Source organism: Heterocephalus glaber, unplaced genomic scaffold, assembly GCF_053883595.1.
Source record: "Heterocephalus glaber isolate CG9 unplaced genomic scaffold, H.glaber_assembly_v1.0 deba00001497, whole genome shotgun sequence".
NCBI lineage: Eukaryota > Metazoa > Chordata > Mammalia > Rodentia > Bathyergidae > Heterocephalus > Heterocephalus glaber.
The window spans coordinates 18,384,638-18,396,867 of NW_028258320.1; the positions used below are offsets into that span (position 1 = coordinate 18,384,638).

Sequence of the window (12,230 nt, forward strand, 5' to 3'; positions counted from 1 at the left end):
GATTCCCTCTAGAGCACTGTGGGGTCTAATGCAAATAATATCCCCAGCCACCAAAGATGTCCACATCCTAATCCATGGATCTTGTGACTATGTTAGGTCACGTGACAATGGGAGTTAAAATTGCAACTTGCAAATAAAATTTCTTATCAGCTGACCTTGAGGTGGAGATTATCTTGGTTTATGGGAGTGGGCCTGATGTAGTCACAGACCTTTAAATGTGGAAGAGAGAGGCAGAGGCAGACTCCAATATGCTACACTGCCAACTTTGGAGGCAGAAAGAGGAGTGGGCCGAAGTACATAAGTGGCCCCAAGGAGCTGGAAAAAGCCAGGAAACAGATTTTCCCCTGGAGCTTCAGAAGGAACACAGCCCTGCTGACACCCTGACTTTAGCCTAGCCAGACCCATTTCAAACTTCTGACCACCAGAACTGTAAGAGAATACACTGTGCCGTGTTGCCCACTACATCTGTGGTAATGCATTACCAGTCTCCAGGGGAGAGGCCTGGGAACCTGTGTGTGTAGAAATCAGCCAAGGTGAATCTGAATCTTAGGCTCAGACACATATGGAACCTGGTCCTAGTGCAGACCCTGGGCCTGAAATAGGACATTAGGGTGTGGCAAAACTGGCTGGGGAACTAGGTGTGACCTATTAATTACTACATCCCAGACACATGTGTAGAACAGATCCCAAAGCCTTGCATGTGGACTTCTGAGAATTTGAGCAGGTTTTCAGTAGGATGGCCTGGAGCTAACATCAGTCCGGGGCCGGATCTCAGCACCGCCTCTCAAGACCCGGATATCAAAGTTCTCGTGGGTTTCCTCAAAATTTAGAGAGTATAAAATAAAGGCAGCCACGAGGAACCAGAGCTCTCATAACTTTCTATTATAGCCCATGCTGCATGTCCCAGATGCAGCATATACTTTTATCTTTACTTTTATTCTCTTTTTTTCTTTACTAGGCCCAAGCTCATTCTGCAGAGCCAGTTTCTCTCCCACTTTACGCTTTTACTTTCTCGAATAAACTTTGCTACTGCTTTTTGCTCGTTTTCTTCAATTCTTTGTTCATGGCGAGAGGAACCTGGAATCCAACTCTAGAAGGAGAGGTGAGCAACCTGGAACCTGGTAACGTTTAATTGGTGAGCCATTTTTTAAACAAGCTACCCAATAACAGGCCCATCAATCAACTCCAGCTGACTACCTCGGAGCTCCCAGCCTCATCCCCAAGAATAAAAACAGCAACAGAAACGCAGTACCTAGGCCAGCTCTCATTTACAGATGGAGAAACCAAGGGTAAGCACTTCCTTGAGATCACTGAGGGACAGAACTGGGTCTACAACTCAGGGTTCTTGAATATTCATTTAGTATTTTCCATACCATCATGCTTCCTTTCATTACTTACTACCTCTGGCCTAGAGTCTACACACCCAGGAACAGATGCCACTTGCTGTCCATTCAGCACATGCTCCAGGGCCTGGTATGAACTGGGTGTTCGAAACGCTGTGGTGAATAAGGACCCGGCCTCCCGAAGCTGCTGGTCCAGGGGAGATGCTCATCCCTGAGATGACAAGGACTCAGAAGCACCTAACCTGCTATGGGCAGCTTCCTAGGGAGAGGCAGCGAGTGACCTGTTGAGCTCAGGAAGCTAAGGTGGTGCTCACTGGGCCAAGGCGTGGGAGGCTGCAGTCAGAGAGGGAACAAAACGGACAGGCCTCAATGGTCAGGGAGGAAGCAAGGTGCCTCGGCCTGAGGAGCCCCAAGTTGTTCAGCAGAGCTGAAGTGGAGATGGTTGGGAGAGCAGGTGAGTGTGCAGAGAGAAGCTGGGGTGAAGGGGCCAACCTTGGAGACCCAGCAGCCAAGAGGATCAGGGGGTAGAGTCCTGGTATCCCCAGCTCCACTCACCTGAGCCATCCGGAATGGCCCTGACGAAGGTGGGCAGCATCTTCACAGAGGCTGTGGGGTTGGTGTCCTTCCCCAGTCCCTTCTCCATCTCGGCCTGGAACCTCGCCATGATATCCAGAAGGGTCTCGTCTGAGAGCCGCATGTGGTACAGGAACCTGTCCACCTGGAAGGAACGCCTGAGTGTCAGAGGTGGCAGCTGGGGGTGCTTGGGGACAGGTTCATGTTGTGGCCTCCCAATGACTTCTCACCTGACTCTTCAACAAGAAAGACAAAGAAGGGAGTTGGCCGAACTTGGCACAGTGGAAGGCTGAGGAGATGCAGATGGATTCCTCTGAAAGACAATCTCTTAGAAAAAGAGATTCCCTGTTATTCTGTTGGGACAATGCAGGCAGGAGCAGGGCTTATTAAGAAGAGTTCAGGGTTTCCCACTCCCAGTTCACAGCCCTCATCAGTGGAGAAGACAGGCTATAACTTGAATTTTCAGTTCCTGATCACAGAAGCTTTCTTTGGTCTAATGATAACAATAGAAACAGCCAAAAACATTTCGCTTTGTTATTGGCTGCTAGGAAGCTCAGAACTAAATTCAGTTTCCAACTGAAATCTTTAAAATCTAACCCTTTAGATTTCCATCTTGCTTTAACTAAGGTTGTTCTAATTAAGGTGAAGTTTAAGTTTTAAAATCATCTCAAAGTGCTCTTGAAAATAAGAAGATGCTATTCCAGTGTATGGCTTCTATCTCGATGTCCCCCAGAGCCTCATGTGCCCATAGGTGGGGCTTTTGGGAGTGACTGGATCATGGATGTGTGATACTGGATTAGTCTATTGATTGGTTTTAGCATAGTTCTGGGTGTGGTTAGTACCAACCAACAGGCTTGCAGCCTGGATGGAATAAAAAGAGAAAGAAGGAAGTTGTGCCGATTCCTGCCATGAACTGTTTCTCTTCTGCCATGCCTCCCTCCATTGGAACCAGCCAACTGTGGACTGAAACCTCTACAAATTGTGAGCCAAAATAAATCTCTCTAGGGGCCGGGGATTTAGCTCAGTGGTGCCACCACCTGCCTCGCAAGCGCAAGGTCCCAAGTTTGATCCCCGGTACCAAAAAAATCACAATAATAATAAAATAAATCTCTCTTCCTTTAATTTGTGGTTATCAGGTATTTTGACTCAGCAACAAGAAAGTAACTAAGACATCCAGTAATCAAGAAATCGAGGCAAAGGACCACTGCCCCAAGGAAAGAAAGCTATACAAATCACTGTGGTGTGCTCAGTCCACTTTATGGTAACACATCACATCAAGAAGGACAGAAAAGCTCCCTCCTCCATACTAATGCTCATCAATTGCTGGTGGCTGTCCAGATTCCAGGGGCTCATTGGGATGGGTTCTTGATGGGGCAAGAGAGGAGACACTGGCATATTCATCACCTCTGTGATGTTCTCTGAGCATCCTCTCCACCCAGCCAGGTCACAAGAAGGCTTGGTCCCAGGCACATTCCTGGAGGGAGTAAGTATACTGTTATCTAAGCCTAAGAACATTGTCACCCAACAAAGTGCTTTTGTGTGTGTCAGCTCATCAAATCTCTGGCATCCCTGTGAAGCAGCCGGATAAGGCCCAAGTTATTTTGCTTAATTTAGAGATGAGGAATACCAGGCTCAGAGCCACGGAGTAGAATCCGTAGAGCCATAGTTAAGTGACAGAATTGGTACTGTGTTGAGGTCTCCAGATCCCTCGCCCTCACAGCCTGGTTTCGGCTTGCAGCTCCATGTGGGATCCACAGGCCTCACAGATAAATCATACAAAAGCCCAGGGTTCGCATCATCTTTGTCCTAGGACAGGCGGCCAGCATCAGCCAGGCCTCAGGACAGGGGACCTAATCCAGTGAAATGGCCCAGTGGCTCCGGGAACTCAGTGGCAAAAGAAAGGTCAGAAACTCATTAGAGAATCATTAACAAAAAGGACAATTGAGCTTTCAGCATATTTGAGAAGACACATGTAACCAGGTCAGGCTTCATTAAGAGCTTCCTACCAACCCTGAGTCAGCTGATGACTAACTGGTTGGTACAGCCACGCACAAATGGAGAAAACTGGACAGATGGGACGTGACCCAAGTAATTGGGCCTGGGGAAGGCTAGGATGCCCTGTGTGGGAAGTGAACTTGATTTTTTAGCAGCATGCCAAAGCCTCTCAGATGGTGCCCCTGAACCTACTATTTTTTTGCTCAGCCTGAGACGATAAAGGGCTTCCCGAGGCATCTACAGAATGTCATCCTTCTACATTAGTCATGGTCCCGGAGGCCCTTTTGGGGTCATTTGTGAGCTACAGTCTAACATTTAGCCCTTTGGTTGAGGCTGCTCTTTCAATAAATTTAAGTTATGGCAGAAATAATGTCAGCTTAGCAGTTTCTTGTTTATTCTTTGTACTTTCCATAGTACCTTCACAGTAGCTAGAAGGGAATAATGAAGCAAATGTTGGGACCAAAAAAAAAAAAAAAAAGCTGTCTTTTATATTCAAACAGGTGACTTGGGTGTGTGTAACCAGGGACACAGTCTCAGGCACTAAAGGAGGGAGCTTGTATTTCAGAAAACCAGGCCCACTCCTGGAGAGAGGCACAAACCATACTGGGGATATCATCCAAACAGGAAAACCAACAAGCACCTTATTTACCTTGGAAAAAGCAAATTCAAAAACTTGAAGCGCAGACCTGTTGAATTATAGAATGTAGGAGCTGGAAAGGGGCTTCAAGATCCAAAAGTTTGATACTGTGAATCAAGAGTCATAAAGAGGATCCACTCTTTGGCCTGCTGATTTCACTTCTACAACTCTATTCTCAAGAAATAACCCTCATTGTGGAGAACAAAAAATATGTACTTATGTCTACCATAGTGATATGGTTTTCATTATAAGGAATTTGCCTTTTATTATGAGTCAAATCAATAAAATTCTGAGCACAGAACCTAAATGCTCTGATTGATATATGGCAATATTTTAATGTCAAAACAAATGTTTTTAAAAGTATCTGAATGTCCGAGAAGGAAAAGGCTAAATAAATTATAACATGTCTACTTAACTGAATATTTGGGAGATAACTATGACGATAATAGAGAAATGTACATAAGTGGTCACAATATAACAATAAGCAAGGGAAGCAAGATTCAGAACTATATGGACAGCCCATTATCAATATAACCACCAAACATACATCGTGAAAAAAGCTACAAGGACATCCACACGGCAAACATGATGGTGTTCATGATTAAAGGTAAATTAATGAGGTGATTTTTTTTTTTTCGGTACCAGAGATCAAACTCAGGACCTTGTGCTTGCAAGACAGGCAGCAGAACCACTGAGCTAAATACCCTGCCCTAATGAAGAGATTAAAGGTAGCATTTCCCCTTTTTCATAATGTTGACTGGTTGACTTTCTAAACTGTAAAAAATACACATTGAAAACTTACCCAGTCCTGTTCTTATGGATGAGCAATGTGCGGGTCAGTGACCAGGCCTGGCCAGTGTTATCACTAAGTCAAATAATGTCAATACATTGGACTGGAAAAGAAGCCATCAGAGTGCTTTCTTTTTTCTTCTTTTCTTTTTGTTTCATTTTTGTCTGACTGTTGGTATGAGGAGATTGTAAAAACCTATCCCAGGATTTGAATGGTAAGATAAGTATGGCCCAGGATCTTGCCCAGTCTAGAGACAGGAAACACACAAATTAAGCGAGGCATTAGCTCTCTGGCCACCAGGAGAGAACACTCTGTGCCTTTTGCCCAGGTGAGATTCTGCCGCACGGAGGAAAGTTCTCAGAACCTGTGACTCAGTCCAACAGCCATAAACCAGTCTCCCACACAACCTAGAGACCTGCCAAGCCCTTGCTTAGGGCAGCTACGAGGTGCTCGTGACTTTCTAGCCTCCCACAGCCAGGGGGATATCAGCTCCAAGTACTGACAAAGGCTGACCCTTCTTCTGAAGGACCTGGGACAAACACGTCAGGGGAGGCTGTGTTTCCACAGGGGCCTCCCGAGCCTGACCCTATGCTGGTAGACAAACACATTCCACCTTCCACTGGGAGAACAAAAGGTCAACTGCCCCAAAGGGGCCAAGGAAATGAAATAACTTTGCAAGGCCAAAGCTTTCAAGGCCCCAAAAGCTCCCCTTGAGGGTGGGAGAGACACCATGTCCCATGCCATGCAGTTTGCATCTTTGCTAAGTGGGCAGTAACAGAAAGTGAACTTTGAAGCAGGGCTGTAAAGGACTTTTCACCTCCTTAAGTAGCCAGTAGAGGGCTCTGTGAATCTAATCAACAAGGAAGAATGAAGGCAGGTTAAATCTGACTGATTTATATTTTTTAATTTGCTGCAACCTCTAACCTATCACTCTAATGAATAGAATCAGTGGGAGTTTATCCTCCTCATTGTGAGAAGCAGGAAGGGATCATGGCAAATAGAAAGTCTGAAACAGGCATCATTAGCTTTAGATGTCATCCTCATTCCATCTTAAATACCTGGCTGACTTTGGCTAAGTCCACCTGCCAGGAGGACTTCAGTATCTGTAAACCCAGAGATGCCAGGGCCTAGGCCCTGCTGCCGACAGCCATCCAGTGAGGCCAGGCAGGCAGGCTGGGCTCACTGCAGTTCCCTGGAGAGAATCCTGGTTACCCACCTTGGAGTGGATTTTGTAGACTAATTCCTGGGGCAAAGTGACAAAATGAGGCACATCACTAACAGCACACCATTGGCAAATACCATATGCCAATAATAAATCTTTCAGTTATCATACATTAAAATTACATCTCAGCCAGCCACAGTGGTTCCACAGCTAGTCAGGAGGCTGAGGCAGGAGGATCACTTAATCCCAGGAGTTCAAGGCCAGCCTGAACAACTTAGTGAGATCCCATCTGAAAAAAATTAAATAAAACTTATTTCCCTTTGGGAGCCCATATTTTATATGTTTTCAAATACATGAATAATCAAATCTGCTTCAGAAGTTCTTAAAACTTCTTTGCAAATGACTGCCCCCACCCCCAGCATCCCTGAATAGAGGGCCAACCTCCTCAAGTTTTCTAAAGATTCTCCTAATCCCTTCTTGGAGATATCTGCCAGGAACTTCTGAGTGGAATTCAGGTTTCAGTACACAATGCAATACCCAGAGATGTAGAAGATTTACTTCCTCTTCCCCCTCCAATTTCTTACTTTTTAGGTAGGATCTTGCTATGTTCCCCTGGCTGGGCTCACACTTGTGATCTGCCAGTTCAGCCTTCTGAGTAGCTGGAATTACAGGCATGTGCTTCCACACCCAATTCCCCTCTAGGCTCCGGTATCTTTCTAATAACTCTCCTTAAATCCTTTTATCTTTTTCTTTTTGAGGCGATGGAACTCAAGGCCTGGTGTATGCCCGGCAAGTGCTCTGCCCCTGAGCCATACCCTCCCTCTCAAATCCATGATGTAGGCACAGAATTGGTTCCATCAGTGAAGAATGATCTCTGGGAGTCCTTACCTTCTTGATCTGATCCTCCTTCAACTTGGTGAAGTAAAATGCCACCAGGTGTACCGCAAACATGATCACTAAGTTGAGTTTCTCCTGAGATAGCCAGAGATTTCTGTGCACTATTTACCGCCCCGTCTCCCGGGAAGCGCTGCACACTTCCAGTTCAGGCTGGGAGCTAGGTGCTTCCAACTAAATACCTCCAGCCTGCCTGGTTCAATGATTAAACTTTGTCCAGGCTCTGGTCCCTCCCTCTGCCACACACTTAATTGTCTAATAGGAGGCTCTGGTGGTAGCTAAAAGCCAGTGTCTGGGAGGGTAGAACTGATGGGTTGCTTGACTATTTGAGAATCAGGTGTCTCAATATCTTGTTGCTAAGCAACATTTTTGGGCCAGTGCTCCACCAAGCCCACTCAGCCGAGGAAAATCTTTGGAGAAGTTGGGCACTGAACAAAGCCAACTTTCACCCAACAGAGCTGTCCTGCAAATTTCCAGGCCCCAGATTTCCTCTTCGGTCCCTTTCTTCTCTACCCAGTGATGGAATTCCATGAATTCCTGGTCCTCTGAAGCACTGTTTTAATAAAGACTAACTAGTGCCCTGCTCAGGGAGATTCCAAGAATGCTGAGGCAAATTCCTCCATTTGTGACAGATGAGATCTCTTTGCTAACAGCCCATGGGTAATGGAAAACAATCAACACAGGCTTATCTACTCACAATGTTAGGCCGACAAACTCCAGTTCACAGGTAGTGACCCAGAAAAAAAATATGCATAGGAAAGAATGAACTGAAATGCTTAGGACTCACTGGGAAACTGGTGCTGGAGAGCAAAGCTGAACTTACAGAGGGAAAAGGTTTCATGGCACTGAGATTGGACTCACTCACTTACCTCAGTCACCATACCTGACGTGAGAAGGGCCCAAGAGGGGCCAGTGTGCAGGAACAATAACCCTGGCACTCTCCTCACTGTCATCGGCTGGCTAGTGAAGTCAGTGACAAGTGTCAGTAGCAGCTAGTGTGAAGGGAGTACTGCCTACTCCCATTTCCTAGATGAGACAACTGGAGGCCAGAAAGGTCAAGGGGCTTGTTCAAAATCACAAAGCTGGCAAACCATTCAGCCAGGAATTAATCCCAGGAGTTTGATTCAAGAACCCAGACTCTCAAACTTTTCATTCTCCATGAAAATATGCAATCGATGACCATTAGCAGCATTCTGTTGGGTCATTGGTAAGAATTTCAACTACTTGGAAAACTAGAGATATAACACTTCAGTAAGTGGAGTGGAGGAAAAAGGCAAATTTAAAAATGCCTAATTCTGGTGTCTCAAATACATACTAATCAAATGCTCTGTAAAATTAGCAACTGACCAGGTACTAACAAAGATCTGCTGGGGACCCCAATGTTTCTTGCTACTGCGTGGCACCTGTTCCTCAATATAAGGGGCCTCTGAGTAAAACTTGTTGTTCTGGTCTGTTAACAGTCTCATCTTTGTCTTCTTTCCTACTGAACAATCTCATTAATCAAAACAATGACTGAACCATTGCCTGGGCTGGGGACCTTCAACAGCTGCCCCTGCAGAAGCCAGCAATTCTCTAACCGGTTCTCTACCCATGGCGTGGATGAGCGGCTGGGCATCTGTCTTTGGCTCACAATGAAGAGGGTGCTTGCCTAAAATTACTCCAGACACTTCTCAGAGTGACATGTCTCCCAGATTGAGAACCCCTATCCTTTCTGTCTGCTCCCCTTCAAACTGTGACTTTTTTTTTTTTGGTACTGGGGATCAAACTCAGGACCTCGAGCTTGTGAGGCAGGCGGTGGAATCACTGAGCTAAATCCCCGGCCCAAAACTGTGACTTTTAACTCCTTTGCTCAACCCACAAGCAAAGGTTAACCTTCAATTCGCAAAATCTTTCAGTTTCCCAATCCTGGTAGAGCTGTTGGTGTTCAGAAACAGACCTCTGTGCCATCACCTGCACCGGCCAAGGATAACATTCTGGGCAGGTCCCTGCTCGTGAGTGATAACGGTACTCGTCTTCATTCCTCCACTAAAAAAGTAACTGCAGTGCGAACAGCACAGCTGACACTGATGTATTTCAACATAGGGGTAAAAAGTAACAATGGTCAGTGGGCAAAAAGAAACAAAGGCAGAACCAAAGGTCTCTGCAATCTCCCGGATGCCTGTGTGAGTCAGACAGGCAGCCTTTGGAATTTTAATCAGGCAAAAGACACCAGCGGATTTTCATGTGTTACGTCATTCTGTTTTTAATCTAAGCACATTAGCATCTACATTCCAGGTTTGAGTCAGCTGACTAAATTTAATGATTATTAAAGATCATATGGGCCGGGGATATAGCTCTGGCAGTGCTGCACCTTCCTGGCAAGCATAAGATCCTGAGTTCAATCCCCAGTACTGGAAAAAAAAAAACCATGTGCATCTGGAGTCCTCTAGCCTGGCCCCCCTCATTGTATAGAATCAAGACAAAATAATTAGGTTATTTTACCATTATTCCTCATCTGATTTTTCCAATCCAATCCTTGGAATGTTATACCCTTATTAAAACTCTACGTAGCCTCCATCCACACCCATGAAAGCCTGATCCCATGGAGTGACCAGAGTCAGAATTCTCCACCCTGAGCCTCTCCAGACCACCCCAAACTCAACTATCCTACAAAAACACTGAGAATAATACCTTTGAAACACGCCCAGATTGCCCTTTGTCCGAGTGAGCACAAAGTGTACATTTATACAAATGGGAGCCCATGGGTGGCAGCTCAGGAACTCAGGGAGTACAGTGGACACAACACAGCCTTGGGCTCCCAAGGGTGCCTGCATCATCATGTGTGGAGCAGACCACAGTGCCTAGGTCTGAAGTCCAAAAGATGACGCTGGAAGCCAATTTGGTGATCCTGAGAATTACTTACTTGTACAAGCACTTTTGCCAAGTGGTCCCCTCTAGAGAACAAATGTGCTGTGGGAAGTGGAGCATGACTTACTTTTGTTTGTCACTTGGATTCTGAAACCCACTGGTGGTTAAGCCAGCATATTAACAAGGAGGATTGTCCTCAGCTTGGATTGGCAACCCAACCACCTTTTGCTGACAGCAGAATCAGGAAACTTCAAAAGCTGAGTATTTTTCACCTATATTAAAGACATGGATGAAAAGCCAGACAGTGTGCCCTGGGCATCAAGATGCTTTTTACGCAGCCAGTGACAGAGTTTGGTGACAGTGGCACTGGTAGCTGGGTCTGGAGTCGGTGTCTTCTGTCAGTGGGAGATGCCAGCCTGGCTCAGCCAAGACTACACCATGTCTCTTGCTGATGTGTTAAAAAGCACGCAGGTCTCAACTCTGAAAACCGAGTTCCTGCCACTCCTGAGTACATCATTTGTCTCTAAGAAGAGTCATAGCTGCTGGCCTTAACTGCTACCCCATGTTCTTTAATTCCCATTTAGAAAAACAAACTGCAGCATGCTGCCAGCATTCATTTAATTTTCAGTGATGGAGAATTAGTACATTTTGTAAGTGGAAATACCCCTTCCAAAACCAGAATGCTATAAATAAAATGATGTCTTTTGTTTCCAAAGACAGTCCGTATACTATAGGAATGAGAAAATAATAATTAAAGTGAGATATTTTGTGGCAAATTTAGGGGATAATGTTAGGTCTGTCATTCGAGAGTTTTCTCTAAGTAAATGCTATAGCGGTGAGCACTGCCAGGGAGTATTCTCAGGGCAAATGGGAAATGAGTTAGCTAAGATGACCACACTTCTCTGATCTTTTCTCGAAGCTACACATTCCAAAACAGCGCATCCAGTGCAGTGTTTGCCCTGGAAGGCTTCCGAACATGGACAAGAGGGCCATGACCGCAGCACAGCTTTGGAGACACTGCACCAGAAGCGCTCCGCTCAAGTGTCTGCTTGTAAGGTGATTGAGCAAATGGTCATAGTGACCATTTGGGATTGGTTTGACAGTTTGGGATTTCAAAACCCTAGTGCCTTCAACCCAAAGCCTCAGGATAATGTGAGGCAGAGGGAGCTGACTGCAGCTGTGCCATTTGCAGGATGAGGAGGACGCCAGCGCCAGGGAACACTGTACTCACATAGCACACAAATAGTGTGCGTTTCTGTTTGAATGTAATTGGTAAAAGTGCTGGTTTTCTAAAGGCAGCAGGGTTTTGTGGTGGTGGTTGTTCTTGCTGCTGCTGCTGCTGTGTTTTCTTTTGGTTTGGTTTTGGTTTGGTTATTTCATCCCAATCTTGACCAAATCTTCTCTTTCAGTAGTTTATTATGGAAAAATGTCAAACTAACTTGAAGGTAAGGATGAAGGAAGTATGTAAACTGTCTGCTAGAAAGTTAAACAAAAACCCTGAATGTGAAAAAGTAAAGCTCTGTGTAGCTATTCAAAGATGTATGGGTATCTTATGAACACTTGGATTTTGCTTAAGCACATGAATATGAAGTTGCCACTGACAAGGGGCACTCAGTCAAAGTGTGTTACTCATCTAGTTCAAACCTTCTATTAAGAAGGAAAACTCGGGCAGGGGATTTAGCTCAGTGGTACCATGCCTGCCTCTAAAGTGCAAGGTCCTGACTTTGATCGATCCCTGGTATGGAAAAAAAGGTTTTTTTCTAAAAAGAATAACTCATCTCTGTCCTGATCTCTATTTCCTGATAGAGCTCTCCTTAATCCACATGGTCCCTTTGGCAAAGCCAAAAAATACCTGCTTTCTTTCAAGTACTGAGCATTGGAGTCCAATAAAATTTAGTTCCTTATTTAGCAAACACTCCTAGGGTGTTTCCTAGATTCTTAATTATATTAATTCCCATGGTGACTTTCATTCTCTCCTTCTACAGACGA

The 12,230-nt window shown here is 45.3% G+C and overlaps 1 protein-coding gene and 1 pseudogene across 5 annotated transcripts in view; one reads left to right on the plus strand and one right to left on the minus strand.

Moving 5' to 3' along the window:
• The window catches only part of Hkdc1 (hexokinase domain containing 1), a 70,155-nt gene extending 62,552 nt beyond the window's left edge, over window positions 1-7,603 (minus strand). Inside the window, exons 1-3 of one of the 5 annotated variants that reach the window (XM_087184777.1) lie at window positions 7,389-7,597; window positions 2,147-3,390; window positions 1,899-2,061 (exon numbers count right to left, since the gene is read on the minus strand). In XM_087184777.1, coding sequence (XP_087040903.1) covers window positions 1,899-2,040 — 142 coding nt within the window. In that variant the 5' untranslated portion in view covers window positions 2,041-2,061; window positions 2,147-3,390; window positions 7,389-7,597. Of the gene's footprint in view, window positions 1-1,898; window positions 2,062-2,146; window positions 3,391-7,388 lie in introns of all 5 variants that reach the window. The other 4 variants (XR_015440324.1, XM_087184778.1, XM_004846183.4 and 1 more) reach the window with 4 other exon arrangements.
• A 1,299-nt stretch (window positions 7,604-8,902) lies between these two features.
• LOC101721699 (actin-related protein 2/3 complex subunit 1A-like) lies at window positions 8,903-10,872 on the plus strand (annotated as a pseudogene).
• The last annotated feature ends 1,358 nt before the right edge of the window (window positions 10,873-12,230 follow it).